Source organism: Sceloporus occidentalis, unplaced genomic scaffold, assembly GCF_023333645.1.
Source record: "Sceloporus occidentalis isolate IW3139 unplaced genomic scaffold, rSceOcc1.0.p SCAF_25, whole genome shotgun sequence".
Lineage (NCBI taxonomy): Eukaryota > Metazoa > Chordata > Lepidosauria > Squamata > Phrynosomatidae > Sceloporus > Sceloporus occidentalis.
Genome location: NW_028317005.1, coordinates 883704 through 902711, shown reverse-complemented (window position 1 = coordinate 902711; position 19008 = coordinate 883704). Strand labels below are relative to the sequence as shown.

At 39.2% G+C, this 19008-nt stretch overlaps 1 protein-coding gene across 1 annotated transcript; it reads left to right on the top strand.

Annotated features, from left to right (window-relative positions):
• Window positions 1-346: 346 nt before the first annotated feature.
• On the top strand, window positions 347-14519 carry LOC149300239 (solute carrier family 25 member 36-like). The gene is made up of 7 exons (XM_089485254.1): window positions 347-426; window positions 845-1015; window positions 6003-6080; window positions 7041-7141; window positions 12345-12411; window positions 13280-13572; window positions 14326-14519. Exons 1-7 carry the CDS (start codon window positions 347-349, stop codon window positions 14517-14519), a joined length of 984 nt encoding a protein of 327 aa, XP_089341380.1.
• Window positions 14520-19008: the final 4489 nt, after the last annotated feature.

Below are 19008 nucleotides of genomic sequence, written 5' to 3'. Positions count from 1 at the left end.
CTGCTCACAATAACAAGCAATTGGTCCCATCAACAGGAACACTTCGGTGGTTACTATGATTAGATCCATTTTCCAACTTTGCCCCAGACTCTCTTGAGATAAATAAGAATATTTCTGTTGTGCTCCAACTCCGCTCCAATCCTATGTGCAACGGCGACCTTGTTATCCGAGAAGTAACACGTAGTCCAAGAGATATGGTTTTTTTATGTATAATTTAACTAAATAACAAAACTCCTACGTGTGACTTGTATCTCTCTACGTGAGTTTTTAGTTTAATTAGGAAAACCAAATATTAAAAAAAAAACTACTGGAGCCCTTGAATTATTAGCGGTTTTGCATTTTAGTCATGTGTGGTAATGACAAGTTACGTACCAGTGATGGTAATGCCTGTTTCGTTAGATCCATCAGGATAGACCAGTGCTCCTGGTACTTGGACTTACAAAGCATCTGTCTTCCGCTGGGTGTCGGCTGTTTCTTACGGCTTTTATCTTTTTAACATAGATGAAGTGTGTAAGTTGTTTATATGATGTCAAGTGTAACCGCTGCTTTTCAGGCGTTCAAACATTCTCCTCTCTTTATATTGATTATGTATCGTAAAAAAAACATCAGACATTTGTGAATATTTTGCCCTTAGATATCAATAGCGGGGTAATGTTTTCAGCTTCAGTGTGTATTATGCTATTGAATACTAGGCCTCTCTTCTTCGCTTCAACCCAGCTCTACCCATTTATATCACTTGTCAACTTTTGAAGTGTGTGTAATATTATTATAGACTGCTGAGACTTGTGGTTCTGGGAAGTAATCCACTAATTAAAATGTTTCTCTGGTTCTGCTTTCTATACAGGTGTGGGGGAACTGTTGGTGCCATACTAACATGTCCTCTGGAAGTTGTGAAGACAAGGTTACAATCCTCTTCAGTGACTTTCTATATCTCTGATGTGCAACTAAATACTGTGAATGGCGCCAGTGTCAACAGGGTGGCAAGAGTATCTCCTGGACCACTGCTTTGTCTAAAGTAAGAACAGACCCTACACAAGATTTTTCTGAATATTTAAAGCTAAAATATCTACCATTTTCCCCCATTTGCCACGGTAAGAGTTGAACTTTATTTATCTTGTGCCTATTACAAGCTGTGCCATCAGGATCTACTGGTAGGTGCATCAAAATGATGTTCTTGAACATGAGACATTAAACAGGAACATGCTTTCGTGTAACTAAGGTAACAAATCGGTAACACTTTTAATCCCAACTGAGCAGATGATGCATCTAACTGGACATATGGCCTTTGTATTATTTCAAGCACTTTGCATGCAAAAGCTGACAACCAAGATTGAATATGGCTTTTACATCTTGAAAGCTTATGTGACTCGACATCTTAATGAGCCAGTAACACTTTAAATTGACTAAGCATACCTTACTTGTTAACTGATATTGATAAAGTACCCATAAACTTAGTCTTTATAACAGGTAAAAAAAAAAACTAACCTACGTTGCCTACCCACTGCTGATTACTTCCTACCTCCAACAGTACAAATGCCATCAGTGTCCATAAGCCTCTGTCCAAAGTGAACTGCTGGTGCCTTTACTGTTGATAGAGAAAGCAGGAGGTTGGAAGCGATCAGAAGTGGGTAGGTAAGGTTTACTTAGTTTTCATATGTTATAAATAGGTTTACTGATAAAGTGCCGTTTGAATGCCGTAATTGATAACTGCCGTACTTTGGGATTTTTTTGATTCTCCAAATTATCTTCTAAAAATTGATAATTGATTATAGATGAGCTGAGTACACTGTTTTGGTGTAACAGAGAACAATACAATGTGTCAAATGTACAGTTCACATGATTCCTTTGGTGCCCCCAATAGTGCTAAAGATGACTTGGATTATATATATATTTATTTATTTTTTTGGATGACAAACGTTTCCTGAACAGACTTGAGTAACTTTTACCAGATATTTATAGCTGTCTTCCAGAGTCTAGTTTGCCATTGGAGCTACATGGACTGACAACTGGATGTTGTACTACGGTGCCTTTTAATGGCCAGATCAATTAATTTGTCTAACCCACACCTTTTTGTTAATGCTTGTTGGGTGCAAAAGAAATTGCTTCCTGAGTGGCTAGGTTGATAGCATTAAGCACCTGAAACTGGTCTATGTTCACTGAATGCTGTGTATAGTTAAATCATCTGTGAATGTTCTTGGCTTGTTCGGTTTTTCTAAAATGTTTGCTTTTCAGCTTGATTAGACATCATTAGTGCGAGAGGCTTCCAAAGGGGTACAGGATAAGGGAAACTACGTCATATCGCTAGATGGTTTGTGCGTAAGCTAGTCTTACAGACCTAAGGTTTAAATCCTGCCTGTGGTTTCTTGTCATTAAACATGAAATATAGCCACTAAGGTTTATTAAGTGTACTCAACGCGCTGTTCATTCAATTTTATAAAAGCAGTTTGTCATCAGAAGTGTTTGTTCTCTAACACTTCCATGAGCTTTTGTTTGTGTTTGGTTACAATATGAAATACACTTTTATTTTGGTTTATTAATTATCGATGTACGTGGTTTGTGTGTGCGATCTCTATAAGATATATTAAGACTAGTATTACCCTAGCAGGCATTGGTGTGATTTTTTTTTTTTAAGGACTGGCTTTCATCTAATAGACATTTGTTTAATCAATAAGTGCGTAGGTCAGTTGTAGGAAATTGAAACATTGTGTGCATTGTGAAGGGCCATGTTGGTTCTGCGTAATGCACTTTTAATGTTGCGTGAGTTCTCGAGTCATCTCCCTCATTTAATTATACATTGTACAAGGCCAGCTGAGCCCATCTACCAGGAGAAACCTTCTGAGGTTGGCCCTTTAATCCGTTAAACTGAGAATCAACTTCTAGTTATACTCTGGTTGACTGTTGAAACTTTACAGGGAACAAGAGAGAATAAAGGTAGCTATCAATCTATCAATAGTAACCTGCATTGTGTGAGTTATAGTGCTAGGGGCATTCATACCATATTTTTTTTTTTATGGTAAGTAACACTTAAATAATTTAGAAAATGTAGACCTTGATTGCGTCATATATTAAAGATTGCCTTTTGCTAGCACTGCTAAATACGTTGGTATATACAAAAATATAATAAGACTAAAGTTCACGTGAAGCCAGATATAGAATCAATGAAAGCCAAGTTCGGCTTTTGCTAGACCCAGGAACATCTGAACTATCTGGGTATTCAAATAACTAGCCCTCAGAAATTAATTGAAATTAATTCTAAACCTTATGAAGTAGAAAAGACTTAAAAAGCTTTGAAATATCATCATAGTGGGGTAGAATAAACATAATAAAGTCTTATATGTTACCCAAGTGGATTTTATCTTTTTTTAGAGCACCATGGCTCAGCATCATCCAGTCCTTATTTTCTAAATACCGTATTGGCTCGAATATAGGCCGCACTTTTTCCCCCCACTTTAAGTCGGTAAAGTGGGGGTGCGGCCTATATTCGGGGTCTAGCGCCCGACGTCCGGGACATGCAGCGCCGGGCAGGCAGCAGGGTTAGGATACAGATCCCCCGCAGCGGTGCAGGGGACCCGTATCCTACTCTCTGATGCGCTCAGACAGCCTCCCCTGCCAGCACTTCCCACGGGGGGGGGGGGGGTGCCGGCACGGGAGATTGTCTAAGCGCATCGTGCAGACGTTCACCGGCAGCGGTGAACGTCCGCACGATGCATTTTACCTCTGCCCCCAAAACTTACCAGAGCAGACTCCCGGGTGTCTTGCGGGGCCGGCGGGGGACACCTACGCATTACGCGTATACAACTTCCGGTGCCGACACACCCGCTGAGTCCCGGCACCGGAAGTTGTATATGCGTATTGCGTAGGTGTCCCCCGCCGGCCCCGCAAGACACCCGGGAGTCTGCTCTGGTAAGTCGGGGGGGGGGCGCAGAGTGGCAGCATATCTCGGGGGGGGGGGGGATAGTGGCAGCATATCTCGGGGGGGGAGGAGGACAGTGGCAGCATATCTCGGGGGGGGACAGAGTGGCAGCATATCTCGGGGGGGAGGAGTGGCAGCATATCTCGGGGGGAGGAGTGGCAGCATATCTCGGGGGGGACAGAGTGGCAGCATATCTCGGGTGGGGGAGAGTGGCAGCATATCTCGGGGGGGGGACAGAGTGGCAGCATATCTCGGGGGGGGGGGACAGAGTGGCAGCATGTCTATAAAAAAAACCAAAAAACATTTTCTTTAAAAAGCACCAAACTTTTAGGGTGCGGCCTACACACGGGGGCGGCCTATTTCCGAGCCAATACGGTATATGTGGAAAGGGGGGAAAAATCCATTCTTCAATCCCAATTGTATCGATGAATAGAGCACAGAAACATACACAATGTTTTAATATTTTAGAAACATTTGGACTTTACTTTATGGCTTTAAGTATTTCAGAAAATCCAAATAATTTCATGGATGGAATTAAAATATACTCCTGGAGTCGCTGTACTACACACACATTGGCCTACAATGTTATCAGACCAAACAGTGATACATCTGTTAGCTGCTACCCTAATGGTTATAGCAAGAAACTAGAAATCCAAACACAGTTTGTCATGGGAATTGGTTAAAACACAGTGTAACGGGTTCACCAAGAGAGCTGTAGTAACTCCCAGAGATCACCCACATGTATCCTCCTGTTGTCCCCGGAATCACTTCCAGCACCAGTCAGCATGCGCACCTTGGAACCCTGCTATGTGTACCCAATAAGAAGACATACAACTACCTTGAACTGAGTACAGCAGGAATGAACAGTTTATTGTAGTAAAACATAGACTCAGATAGCCACAGAACTTCATTAACATAAATTAACAGATACATGTATTCAACCCAACCTTTAATCCCCAATCAGCAATCCTATTGATGGGGTTAATTAAACAATGGAGTTCCTGCCTGTTTGGCAGCCAGGCTGGAGCCATCTCTGACTACCTTGGGGCCTTGTATGACAGGTCATTCTGTCACATATCTCCTCTTTTACAAAGAAGACTGAACTGGGGCCAGACCCAAACCGGGTCTGCATCCAGTTCAGTCGGACAGCACAGCTCCGTCGCTCCTGGAGTTGTGAATGCAGAGGGCTGGCAAAAGGCACCTGTCCCACTAACCAGTCCTGGGGTGCACTTAGAGACGGGAGTTCGGGTCCCAGACGAGGACAACAGTCCCACTCGCCAGGGCAGGGAAACAGGGTACATAATCTGTAGGTAGCAGGCTTGCTTTCAGTCCTCTCCAGGGCCCCCAGTGATGAACAGTTCCGTCACACACTCCATCACACACAGGCTTTCTCCAAATTGAAAATGGAATTTGTTAGAATCCGTATGCTGGGATTAAATCACAATCTCTATGATAGCTTTGACAAAACAGATTTATAAACTGACGTACATGCTTGCTTCCACTAGTAGTCAAGAAAAAAAAACACTAGTTGTGGATAGAAAGGACAGTGAAATATTGGTGGAAATGATTTCTCTTGGGAAAGTCTCTGAAAACCATAGCGGTGGTTCCGTAAATTAAGGGTCTCCCAGAACAATGTGTCCACAAACAAATGCAAAACCAGACTGTATAGAGTTGTACAATCGGCACAGTTAGCGTGGCTCATGTTTCCTCGCTTTGGCTCAATTTCTGCTTGGCTTCGAGCTACATGACTCATTCTCCACTTAAACTGAAAAATATGAGTACAAGAATGTTACTAGCAAAGCCTGTGCATGCAGGGAGAAGCAACAGAGCACCTACGGTATGCAAACTGGGTGTGCTGACAATGAGCCAACGCATTTCATCTGTGGATATGCCCTTGATTAAAAGACATAGCAAGCTTTAAAAAGCAGGACTTTAAGAAGATCTATGTCAGTTGCTGCTATAATTGAAAACTATTTTCTCACTATATATATATATATATTTTATTTTTCCCAGTAGAATGCTGTATGTCCCTCACCATACTCTTCTGTGGAGACATCTCATTTAGTCTGCCTTTGTTTTTCATTTTCAGGATGATCTTGCAGAAGGAAGGTATGCGTTCCCTGTTCAGAGGCCTGGGCCCTAATCTCGTGGGTGTGGCCCCTTCCAGGTACTGCTCATCATTCTGCATCACTTCTTTATTAGACCTTAAAGGGACACACTTGCTATCATATTCACTTTTAATGCATACAATATGTGCTTACTTAAATTTATAATAGCTTCTGACATTCATCTTTGCTACAATTGATCGAATTGCTAGATTATCAGTTAAAACATTTCTATAGATGCATATTTTAGAAAATACCTTTCAGGCAAGTTTTACTTTCTTAGTATGTTGACATATTGTCACTTGCAGCCATAGCTTGCAGGAAGACTGCCCCCAACATCCTTATTTTGTGGATAATATTCGTATATTTGTAAAGACTGCAGCTTTCCTCACATATATGGAGCTGCACAAGGGGAGTTGGAGAACAATAAAGATGTCTGTGTGCTAGAATGCAGGGGTTGTGGAAGGTATTATGTGGGGGCTGCAGGAAGTGGACATTTTTTTTTATGTATAACCCATGTAGGGCCGTGTGGAAAAGTAGGTTAATCTAAATCAGATTTGTTCTCACTAGCAAAATAAAGTTATCCTACGGACACATGAAACAAATACATGCTCACATCTATTGAAGCAAATACTGGTACTTGGTAGAGGAAGAGAAAGTTGTTTCACAAGAGAGAAATTGAATGCTGCAGAGGGTCATCAAAGTTTTTTCCAACCAGAACAATGTCTTCCATTTCTGCGCATATTTATCCTTTATTCTGTTGAGTCATTCCATGGCTTTCCAGCAGCGGCGGGAGATATTAATGCTTAATAAATGTAGATGTGCTTGGGATACAGATAAGAATATCCTAAAGACAAAATCAAAGGTCAAGTCATGAAGTGGTTAGAACAAATGGGCAGACTTGGTGAACTAAATACCTTTTTTGTTACTATAAAAGTCTGTGTTTCTGTAGGAAGTGTCATTGTAATGGCCGGTGTAAGGAATAGAATTGACTCTAACGCACTGATCTCATTGCTCTGCAGGGCCATTTACTTTGCAGCATATTCCAGTTGTAAAGAGAGGCTGAACCACGTGTTTACAGCAGATTCCACGCAGGTACATATGGTCTCTGCAGGTGCAGCAGGTAAATTTCTCTATTCGTGAAGGATTCCTGTACAGCAGAAATACTATCATGATCTCGAAGATGTCTTGTTTGTTTAAGTCTCTCGCATTTAATGTTTTCTGCCAGCTAGTTTTGCTGTATTGTATTGTAATAGTGGGTTGTCTTATTGTGTTAATAGCGTTTTTTTATCTAGTATGCAGCAATATATTCCAAAGAAGTAAAAACAGCCGACGACGTGATTTTATTTTGTGGGTCAGTGTAATGCCAGGTGGCATAGCCATTGCACTATTGTATGATATAAGGTTGGTCAACACTAATATAGATCACATACATAATCTGGAAATATTTTGGACAGACTCGGGGCCACACCATTTAGTTTAGGTTTAAGTTGATGTTTTATGAGACTCCCCTCCTCCTCCATGCTTTTTACAGATATGCCCAGGCATGTAAAAACACAGGAGTGATGGGGTCCAGAACTTAGTGTTACTTGTAAGAAAATGTCTATTCACTATACATTGTAAAGATCCAACCTCAATGAGCTTCTGCTACAGGGAGAGCTTGGTTGGTGCTGTATAATGTATAGTTAAATTGGTAAGATTTATTTAGTCTCCACATGCATTTATGCATTATAGTACCCCTTTATAGGTTATTTATATTTATAATATGTTGCCCCTTTACAGATGTTAGTGAAGCGAGGGGGTTAAAACCACAACTCTCCTGCTAACTCTCTCTTTAGTGAATAAAATTGACAGGATGTATATAAGAATACAGGCCTGTTTATAGCATTTATTTTTAATAGGAAGAATCTATGATGTTGATCGGTACGCAGTTGTTGACCATGGATTCTGTACACTTCTCATCCTTTTTCGAAAAGCAAAGGTTACTCTGTACTAAACATAAGTTTCTTTGGCAAGTGCGTATCCATCTCCGTATGTAGTCTCGTAACTAAATAATCTTCTGAAAGCATTTGTTAATGCTCGAGCATATAAGAACTTGACCAAAACACTGAGAAGCTGCTTTACTCTGTTTGGAATTGGTTTAAGTCGTTAAACATGAATTCCTGCCTAGCATATAAAGAACAATTTCTCTAAAACTAGATTGAGTTTGTCTAATTGTTCCGTACCTGTGAGTGCAAGTAAATGGCATATGTTGGTGTGGTATGGAATGGTTACAAAATGTAGGAAGAGTAGGAATCCATAAAAATGTAAATGAATTAAAAATAAGTACTTCCAGAAAGGTGCAGAAATAACTAGGTTCTCCTGAATAGTCCCAGATATCAAAGAGAGAGTCAAATTCTGCACTCCATCTTCAAAAAACATACGTTAATTCAAAAGCCCATAGGGTAACCAAAATCTCCTCTGATCGTGTGTGATTCATAGTGCCTAGCGGTAGAAATGGACCAATTAACTGGAACATTTAACTGATAGTTCTGACTTTTTATGTCAGAGCTGCTTTGTTTATTTATGGCAACTGGTTAAGATCAGGGATGGCCAGTTGCCAGCAGCCATATAGCCATGTGGCTTCTAAATGTAGCCATGTAGCCCTAACTACTCTTGCCCTACCCATTTCTACTGTCTTATAGTTTCACTTTCCAACAGTCAAGCTTCATATGATGTCACATGAGGCACTTTAGTGTCATCCTGCTTCTTAAAGGTCCACTTCAGCCCTCATTTTGTATTAAGTGCCTATTGTTGTCGTTTCTTTTTTTCTTCTTCATTTTTAACCAATATCAACGATGTTTTGTCTACATTTCCATAGCCTTTCAACCTTTTTTGTTTGTGTTATATATTCTGGTTTTACTATAAGGTAGAGCTTAAACTAAGCAAAATGTACATTAAATAATTCAACTGCCATACTTTGTAACATTATAAATAATATATTAACTTTTTTAGACTAACTTGACTAACAGTCTGCTGATATTGTATATCCTTTTAGCGCAAGAACCTCTAAAGTGACATTGATATTGTTATTGAAAACTCTGAAACTAGCGTAGTATTGTTTGTCAGTTTTTTCCCTGAAATCTAATGGATGTCTGCTATCTGAAAGGTCACTAGTGAGCTTCATTGGTCTGTTGGCTATTTGTTCAGGTCACCTGGCAGTTTCAGGGGCTAGCCTCCTGGGGCCAGACATATGATATTACATAAGACTTTCGAAGATTGCTAAATTTAAAGTAAATAAACTCATCCGATGCCAATTGCGATATCTGACAGGTGAGTATTTGTTTGCTACAATGGTTAATTATTACCGATTATATATTTTAATTATTTACTTTTCACACCAGTCTATTCTTTACGTAAAAAGCATTCCTAAATGTTGTTTTTACAGTTTTAACATTGTTTGAATGTAAAATAAGTACAAAAGGATGATTGTTCACATATTGTGCTTTTATAATACTTGTACAAAATCCTCCTGCCTCATTCATGGAAAAATTGTTTATATTCAGTTTTCAGACCCAAACTGAGACATTTTTGTCATAAGTTTAATAGTGGGTATAATTAACACCATTTTAAATATATTTTTGTTATTTAAAGTGGACTTGACCTACTTAAAAATAAATTTAAAAAAAAAAAAGATATTTTTGATAATGCCCTGCAGCAATCACACCGTCTTCACAATGCGCATGTCTCCTGATTTGTGCACACCAGTACAAAATTAATAGACAATCACTTATTGTGGGTCCATGTGGAAGTGCATTGTGGTATTTAAAACATCTACTACAAACTATGTTTAAAATTATTATATATTGAGATTATTTTGACAGTTTTTTTTATTGCGTTATCGGACAGGTCCACTTTAATTAAAATTTCAGAACATTTTGCAGCTATTTTTTGTAATCCTTACAATCTACTTCTGTGAAATCCTTTCCGTGGGTTTCGTTGGTACGCAATGTTGTGGACCACTGCTTGTTGTTGCGATACAGAAAAGCCTGTGTCTATTTTAGGCGTTTACTGTACATTTCAACTGTGAAAAGCGCGAGATTGTGTCATCTCATGCTCGCCTCCTGCAGGTCTCGTCCTGCTGAAATATGGACTAACTTAATCCCCGTGAGTACTTGACCCTGCTTCTCTCTGCAGCCAAAAGCGTAAGAACTGCACATTGGATTTGTAATTACCTTTTTTATTTTTTTATTTTTTTTTTGACGGAACACTCAAGGTGTTTTTGATTTCGCTATGTTGTGTAGCACTTTGACCTTCCCTAGTTAATCCAGATTGGAGGTCTCACCCTTAGATGTGTTTGGCACTAAAATGTGAGTGTGTTCATGATGAAGCTCCATCATCTTTCCATGGCATGTATTATCTATGCTAGGAACCTGTGAGCTCTATTTAGTGGGCTGCAGCTTCAGATTAAATTCATATAGGTTCTATTAGAAACATTTGTTGGAGTTAAATACTGCACAAATAGTACTATAGTGCTTCCAAGAATACATCCCCATAGTTTTCTCTCCTTTTTCCACTACTATTTCAAACCAAATGTTTTTTGGCCCAAAGATTATAGACCAGAAATACTTAAAGGGAGTCTATTATGAACATTTTTGAGTAGTCTACATATGCGACTACTTACTGTCTGCTTTAAAAGATTTATAGGCATGCCCGCCATCCCTCTTTTTTTCTGTCCAGTCCATCTATGTATTCTTTTGTCAGTACCATAAGATTGGTAATGTTGCTCATACATGCTGACAAGGAGCCAAGGATTTTAGAAAATAATAAATAAGCATGCTTATGCCAAGGAAAAAAGGTGGGCATATTAAATTTACCATTAGTAACTTATTAGTTTGAAATGTAATGACTGCATAATGAAATTAGATCGACAAAGCAAAATGTCATGATAGATTTCCTTTAACTGTTTGAAATCAAGGACATTGTGGACTCCTAACTCGTTTTATAATGATCTTTTACACAGTTGTGAATAAAATTTCCCAATTTCCACCTGGAACAAAACTAACTATAAATAATATAAAAATATTATCTAACTTGAGCAAAGGGGAACTTACTGTTCATGAATAAGGGTTTAATTTTCTGTAACCATTGAGTTTGATAGCAGATAAGAACCCTGTCCCTCCATGATTGACCATGGCCTCAGGGATATAAAAGGTCATTGTTCTGGATTGAAAAAAATAGTGTAATAATTCATGCTACACGAGATGGGTCACCTCTGCTCTTTAAAATATAAATGTATATCGGATACACACCGTCGGAATTCCACCATGGGTTGAAGGCCCAAATATTTTTAAAAAGGCATCCTTACAAAAAAGTCACCTATGCTAATATATATAATATAATCATTGCATACACACTCATATAATTGAGTGTCCAAAAACTATCCTCTGAAATTAATGAAATGTAACATTATCTATGCTAGGAATGCCAGACAGGGGTGTGGACACGGGGTCTGTCATATTTTATCCCATGTTTGCTGTTACATGACTTCCTTTGTTCCCATATAAGATATAGATAGAAAACCAACAGCTCGTAAAAAGATTTATGAAAAGAGTTACGATCCCACAGAGTTCACACGTTCACTCTATCGCCACAGGGGACACTTGGTCTTCTGTCAGCGATGGGCTTTATGCAAAAACTTAGCTGTCCAAGTGGGCCAAGGCATCTGGTTTGTAGCGTATTTCCATGTCTGTTTTTCTTGAATGAATGGGTGGGTGCAGTAGATGCCTACACAAGCTTGTCACCCTGGTAGGCATGAACAATAGATTTGTCTGTTACGTCATGGTCTGCCACATCACTGCATGGACAGTGCCTTATTGTCTGTAGATTGTATACATCAGCTGGTTTTGTCTTCATTTCTGAAAATAACCTTCTGTAAACCTTCCCCCGTGGCACTGCATTTACACCATTTAACCTACTGACGACTCTGCAATCTCTTGTACAAAGTACATTCGTTTCAACATCACACAAGCTTAGTTTCCTAGTCTTATAAATAATGCTTTTTATTAAAAAGAACAGTTTTGTTGTATTTTTGTGTCCATTATTGTGTAATAATGAACTAGCCTGCGTTTTAATTTTAATATGATCTATAGTATAGGAAATATTTCAGTTTGCTTACCACCAGCTGTAGTAATTCTTATAGAACTGCAATTCTTCCCCCAATATAAAGCAAACAGTTGTTATTTGTGGAGGAAGCTGTCCAAGTATAAACTAGTTATATCATATGCTTCATTTAACATCCATTTTGTCCTTCAGCTGCTAAATATTATATTGCCTCGTCTGTTTAGGCTTCACTGCAATTACAGCCACCAATCCAATCTGGTTAATTAAGACTCGGCTACAACTGGATGCAAGGTAAGAAAGATCTTATGCTATTAAGTGTGCCATTAAGACACTATTTATTTTACGACTTTTAAATAACAATTGGGCTAGTTTTCTGCTAGGTTTACCCAGGTTCTGTTATACTATACGACCACGAATACGTGGACACCCCTTACAGTTATTAAATTTAGGCATTTCATCCGCACTGGCATGACACCTCCATAGACAAGCATTGGCTGTAGAATAGGTCGTACTGAAGAGCTCTTATCACTCTCATAGGATGGCATCTTTGCCACAAGTCATTTTTGTCAAATTTCTTCCCGGGCCACTGTAAGTGGTGATATTGTGAATTGCAAGCATCTAGGAGTCACTATGATCAAGTGGTAGGCAACGCGCACTCAATGCTGGGGCAACAAGTGGTCAAGTGTGCAGCTCGTCTTCGGAGCATCACTCACTGCCTCTACAGTTTCAAATTGCCCCTGGAAGCAACATCATCCAACTGTGAACCACAAGGGTGCTGAGGGGACCATCAACTACCTTCTCTTTGCTCCCAGCCACAATTTATTTCCGTCACTGTGTTTTGTTTTTATTTGTATATTACCTCTATTGGACGCAACCGATACAAAACGATACAATCTCTTCTTGTCTCTTACCACTGATTGGCTGCTTATACAGTCAGTCAGTGGTAGGAAGTACTTCCAGTGATCAGCAATGCCAGCAGGTGTGTAAATCATGTGCAGGGAGAGATGCATTTGGCTGAATCCATCTCCTGATCTCATTTTGCTCTGAATATTGTGCTAATGTATAAGCGTAGTTTTGTAAGGCTGTCAGCAGGAAATATGAGGTATTGATACATTGGTACAAATTTATCCCTGATTCTTTTATTAATTGTTCCCCTTAGAAACCGAGGAGAAAGAAGAATGAGCGCTTTTGAGTGCGTCCAAAGAGTATACAGGGCTGATGGCTTGAAGGGGTTTTACCGAGGCATGTCTGCCTCTTATGCTGGCATCTCTGAAACTGTTATCCACTTTGTTATTTACGAAAGTATTAAACGCAAACTGCTGGAACATAAGACTGCTTCTTCAGCGATTGATGACGAGGATGAATCTGTAAAGGAGGCTTCGGACTTTGTTGGACTAATGCTGGCAGCAGCAACTTCCAAAACGTGCGCCACCTCCATAGCCTATCCACATGGTAAGATATGCTTTGTTTTTAACGAGTTGGACACCCTTTTACCTATTAAAACATTGCCACTTATCGGCCAAATGTGGGTTGTACAGTCAAACTTACCAGAAAACCATGGTGAAGATGAAAACACAACTGTTTAATTAAATTGTTAGTTGATACCGGGTTATCCTGTTCTCTGTAGCTGCATGTTTTGGGTCACCTAATTTCTGCATATTCATACTTACATGTGTATGTATGATGGGACTTGCCACGGAAGATCCTTCATCTTGTGCAGCTTATGAACGTGCATATTTTTAGTAGGCTCAGCAGTGACTTTTATTATTTCTTTGACCCAAGAAAAAAATGGGTTAGCTAAAAGCCCAGAAGGTTTCATCTCTTCAAAACCCAGCTTGTCAATAGACGTCTATACTTCAGTCTTGTTGATCCACTAAACCCATGGGTTATATAAAACATTCTGTCTTGCTGATATAACGGTCCATTATGGATGTCTAAACTAAAGAATTGCTCCTACAAGTAAGGCTAGCTGGACCTGCATTATGCATAATTAAAATGGCAAGATAACATTTTTCATCCCACTACAACCTGTTGTCTAAGGTCCATGTGTAAATCTTTCGCACGAGCCGTTTGAGTTTTAGGCGAAAGTTCTTTTTTGTGCACAGTGTCCCAACTACTGAACGCATTTCAAACCAGTGACAATGTTGGCGGTTATCAGTTGTCTGATTATCTTCTGTAACCTTGTTAAATGTGTTTGTTTTGCAGAGGTTGTGCGAACGAGGCTACGTGAAGAAGGAACAAAATACCGGTCCTTTGTCCAGACACTGTCTCTACTTGTAAAGGAAGAAGGCTATGGAGCCCTTTACCGTGGCCTCACAACTCACCTGGTCAGACAAATCCCTAACACGGCCATAATGATGTGCACATATGAGGTGGTGGTTTATTTTCTAAATGGATAAAGGCATTGCATTTTCTCATCCATGAAGAAGATGGGAGACCAAAAGCATTGAAAGTGGACCAGGAAGCACCAACACCAAATATGATGAAGACTGCACGCAAAGACACAGAGAGAAGCCATCATGCAGTGCAGCAATAGCTGCAGATGATATGGAAGGCATCAGGCAAACGCATTCCTGGTGCTTTAATTTGTGTGCGGTGTCTGTCCACAGGCGGGATGCAACAGATAGTGCCGGATCAGGGAATGCTATTAAACACCAGTTAATTCGGAATCATTTCTTCTCCAAAATTGTGGCATTTATTCAGCTCTGTCATCATGGTTATGGGAAGCAGAATGCATCACAAAGACATCACTACACTTCTAGGATAGGATATGCAGGTTGTACAAATTCCCTATGACCTCCATATTTTAAACCTTACTACATGGGTGTAAACAGAGCTTTCTGCCGGCTTTTGGTTTGCAATAAAGCATCATAGTTCCTCTTATTACATTTAGTTTACCGCCACAAGCTATGTTATGATAATCTTATGGAGATAGTCAAGGAAATATTGGCCATTTTTAGAATCTGAGCTTTTTCTGTTGGATCCAGACTGTTGTGTGAGTTTTCTCCACAATAAGAGTTGCAGCTGTCAAGGGCAGCTCATCAGTTCAATCCCAGTTAACACTAAAGAGTTTTCTTAACAGAAAGATGCCTCGATTATACCTTGGTTATAAAAGTTGCAGCTGCAACGTTCCGGATGCGTGCGTTCAAGTCTGTTTAATGACTAAAATAAAACCACGCTGATAAATAGTTAAGATGTTACTTTAAAAAACAGGGAGCAGATTTTGCATGTGTTTATAAGTCTGCCAAAAAATAAAGTATCCTCATACAAACCCAAAATGCCTGTTAGCTTGAGAGGGGGAAAAAACTTGAACTCACCATTGCTAATTGCCCTGTTCATGGTCATATAAGCTGGATTCTTGGCAGAACCTTTTGGTGCTCAAATGACTTGTAGTATGCTGCACTGTAGGCATCTTGTATTCTGAATGGTATAAATAATTTGTACATTTGTTTATTCATTATTCAAAAGATGTCTGTTCTTTATAGCAAAAGATTTAAGCTCCTGAATAAAAATAAAAAATCATTTTAAGGATACTTAATTTGTATCAACCATGGCGGGATAAGCTGAATAAAAATAGAACAAAAAAAAAATGACAGTGGGGATTTCTGCTGTTTGAGCATTCCTTTGATTGTGGCTACCGGTGAGCAGACCAACATTGTGTATGGGTGGCAGGAGGAAGACCAGAACTGGACCTGGCAGTACCCACTGTTTTGTGAGTTTGAGAAGCTTGTTTATCAAAAATTATCTAAGCAGTATAAAGGCTCAAGCTCTGTAAGCTTCCCTCGCATGAATGTATAACGCATACTTAAATTGATACTGGCACATGCATTATGCTGACACATACAGTGTCAAGTAATGAAGCTGAAATGTTTCAACTCTGCATCTAAACTGCAATGTCTGTGAATGTGTAGTGAATAAAGCCCCTTTTATTCCCCCACCCCACCCCCCCCCCCCCCCCCGCTGGAGAATAATCACATTCTTAGGTGATCATGCACCCATTGGGAGCTCTGCCAGACCTGCTAGTTCCTTCGCTACAACGTCTGGTTCCTAGTTCCTTCGCTACAATGTATTGAGAGCTTCCTGGGTTGTAGTGATACTGTGGAGACCAAGGCCACATTTCTCCTGCTTCTGTCTCGCTCTGCTTTATGATTCCCCCCCCCCCACATAATATATATCAGCCAGTCACTGTTAAATAGCATTAAACATCATGTTTGACAATATTGGTTGACAGCATGTGTTTTTCCACCATAAGCAATATTTTCTTTTTATGCTCCAAAAGTGAAGTGACTGTGATAGTAAGGTTACTAGGGCTACTACTTCACTTAGTTGGGACAGTTGGTCTTTTGTAGATACTCTGGCACGCACAGTTCAGCTTATTACATTTATGGTATTGCTGTTAATATGGTTCAATACGTGAAGGAAACATACATTTATCATTTGGTTCTTTGAGAAAGCAAGCCAGCGGTCATCAGACATATCTCACCAAACAATTAGTTGCTGTCAGATGAAGCAATCTATTATAGAAACAATTTATCCCTCGTTATGTGGGGGACTCTGCAGTCTTTCACATTAATAATACAAATGGGGTGTTTGCAGGTGAGCTTGACACTTGCAAAGAGCTATCTTTTATTTCAAAGACTGCTCTTTTAATAGTCCCTGTCTGTTTTCTCCTTTGTTGATGGTCGTCCACAATAGAGCTGGTTACACTGGTGCCAAATTTAACCCTGACCCAGCTGCAGGAGAGTCCCCTTTGGCAGCCACGGCATCGCTACAGTTCTAGAAGGAAGCCACGGAACATTTGTCGAGGGGGCCTGTTTCCAGATCATAGCCCTTTAAGCCAGAGGATCTGCTACCCACTTTTGTTCTACAGGAAATGGTTTCAAATCAGAGCAGATATTATTATGTTACCAAATTGATGGAAAACTATTTTAATTAGTCAAATGCAAAGCTGCTCTTCTAATAATAATCATTTTTTTTATTAGGCACAACAATTCCATGAAGACCTTGTATTTTTTAAGAATATTGTATTTTTTTCAGTTAATGTATTTCTGGGATTCATCTGCTTAATGTGTTCCCTTTACTGTGTTATGGTTTTATAATTTGAGGCAAATTGGTATGAAATAGTCACGGTTTTTCTGCATTGTCCAGACACTAGGGGATAAGCACAGTGCTTGCAAAATGTAGTCACAACCTTTAGCAGTACTAAATTCTTTAATTAATGAAACCTTTGGTTTTTGTGTTTGTCTCAGAGTGGCAGGGCTGGTAATATTCTCCTCAACAGCAATCGGCAACTACTTAATCAACAATACGTGCCATTGTATGCACATACATTTTAGTGAACAAAATCTGAAAATAATTTTTGACGAACTGATGGATCCACGCCAGAACTAGGAATGGTGTTTCCAATGCTGCCAATCCACCAATGAGCAGGTGGAACAGGATCTTTTAAAGAGCCATCCACCGCCTGGCATGATATTTCCGGTGTTAGATGTTAAGCTTTGTAATAGACCATGGCAGTGTGTTAAAAACACAAATGGAGGTTATGGGCCATTATCAAAATACTTTTAATATTGGTCTTTGCTCATTACTAGTTATAATAAAAAGTCTGTCGTTTGCACTTATTCCGCCTTATTAGAATCCAAACAGTTCCCTGAGCAATGAAACCTCATTTTCTTATTTTGCTTTTAATTTTAGATGGATGAGTAAAAAACACTTGCTAATGCATAATACAAAAATGCCATATGGTGCTGCTAAGTTAGAGTTTTTACTGAAGCCTCTTGGTGAGGATTATTGTGATTCACAAAGCTTTGAGTTGGCGGTGAACTTGCTGTAAAATGCATACAGTGAAAATCTCATTAACTCTCATATGCAAATACTTCACAATAGCACAAGTCATATACACAAAATATCAGCCTTACAATTTCAGAAAGGGAACAAAAAAACGACATACCCAATTGGTCTTCACTGTATAAAATACAACAAGGGCATCAATACAACATATCAATAACTTTACTTAAGACATTAATGACCCTGGCATAGACTGCAATAAAATAGTGACTTAATACCTATTTATATTACATGAGTTCTAAAAATACTGTTTTAATGGAACTAAAGTAGCCTCCCGATTAGGAAATTCTGCCAAATTGCTTTTTTCAGCCAGTATTTGAGTACTCTAGACAGGAAATATCTCTCTAAGCAAATAAAATGAAACATCAATCAAACTTTTAATCAATGTTGCACAAGTAATAGATGTTTAAATTGGAAAGCACCATTAAAAACGGCAACTATGCTATCACAATATGTGTCCCAAAGATCAGTGGAATTTCCAGGGGCACCTCAGTGACTTCAAATCTAGTGATAGATAAGAGATCAATTGAGAGTTCTATAGATGTCATGAAAGAGACCGCCACACTAAAGACAACTGCCTCTAAAGACTAAAAAAAAAAATGGTATGGCATGCAGAGCTCCAGTGCATAACATACACTTTAATTGATCCCTCCTAAGAAGTTACCAATACAATAACCTTCAGATACATTAATAAACACAAGCCTATATAGTGCTACAGAATTGGTGGTGCTATGTATAACAATAATTAAACTAGGAGGAAATGGCAACAAGAACACTAATGCGCACCATACGCATTTCACTGATGTATGAACTGGCTTTATTAGGGGCTAAAGCCGTTTTTGTGCCAGATTGCGGTCACTGATAAAAATTCTTATTTATTGGGTAAGGGAGACAGTACTCAATGATTATTACCTTCTATCTGTCCTAATAACAATGGTCTGGACAATTTGCTGGATTTTAATATATTGAATATGTGAATATAATTGTCAGCCTCATTCAGTTATTGCCGCAGTTACCATTATGTCCACTAGGTGGAATTAG

Excerpts from the sequence above, each read along its gene's own strand:
- LOC149300239 (XM_089485254.1), top strand. The coding sequence starts at position 347 with ATGTGTGGTAATGACAAGTTACGTACCAGTGATGGTAATGCCTGTTTC. Across the intron at positions 427-844 it reads AGGATAGACCAGTGCTCCTG|GTGTGGGGGAACTGTTGGTG; the intron begins GTACTTGGACTT and ends CTTTCTATACAG. Across the intron at positions 1,016-6,002 it reads GGACCACTGCTTTGTCTAAA|GATGATCTTGCAGAAGGAAG; the intron begins GTAAGAACAGAC and ends TTTCATTTTCAG.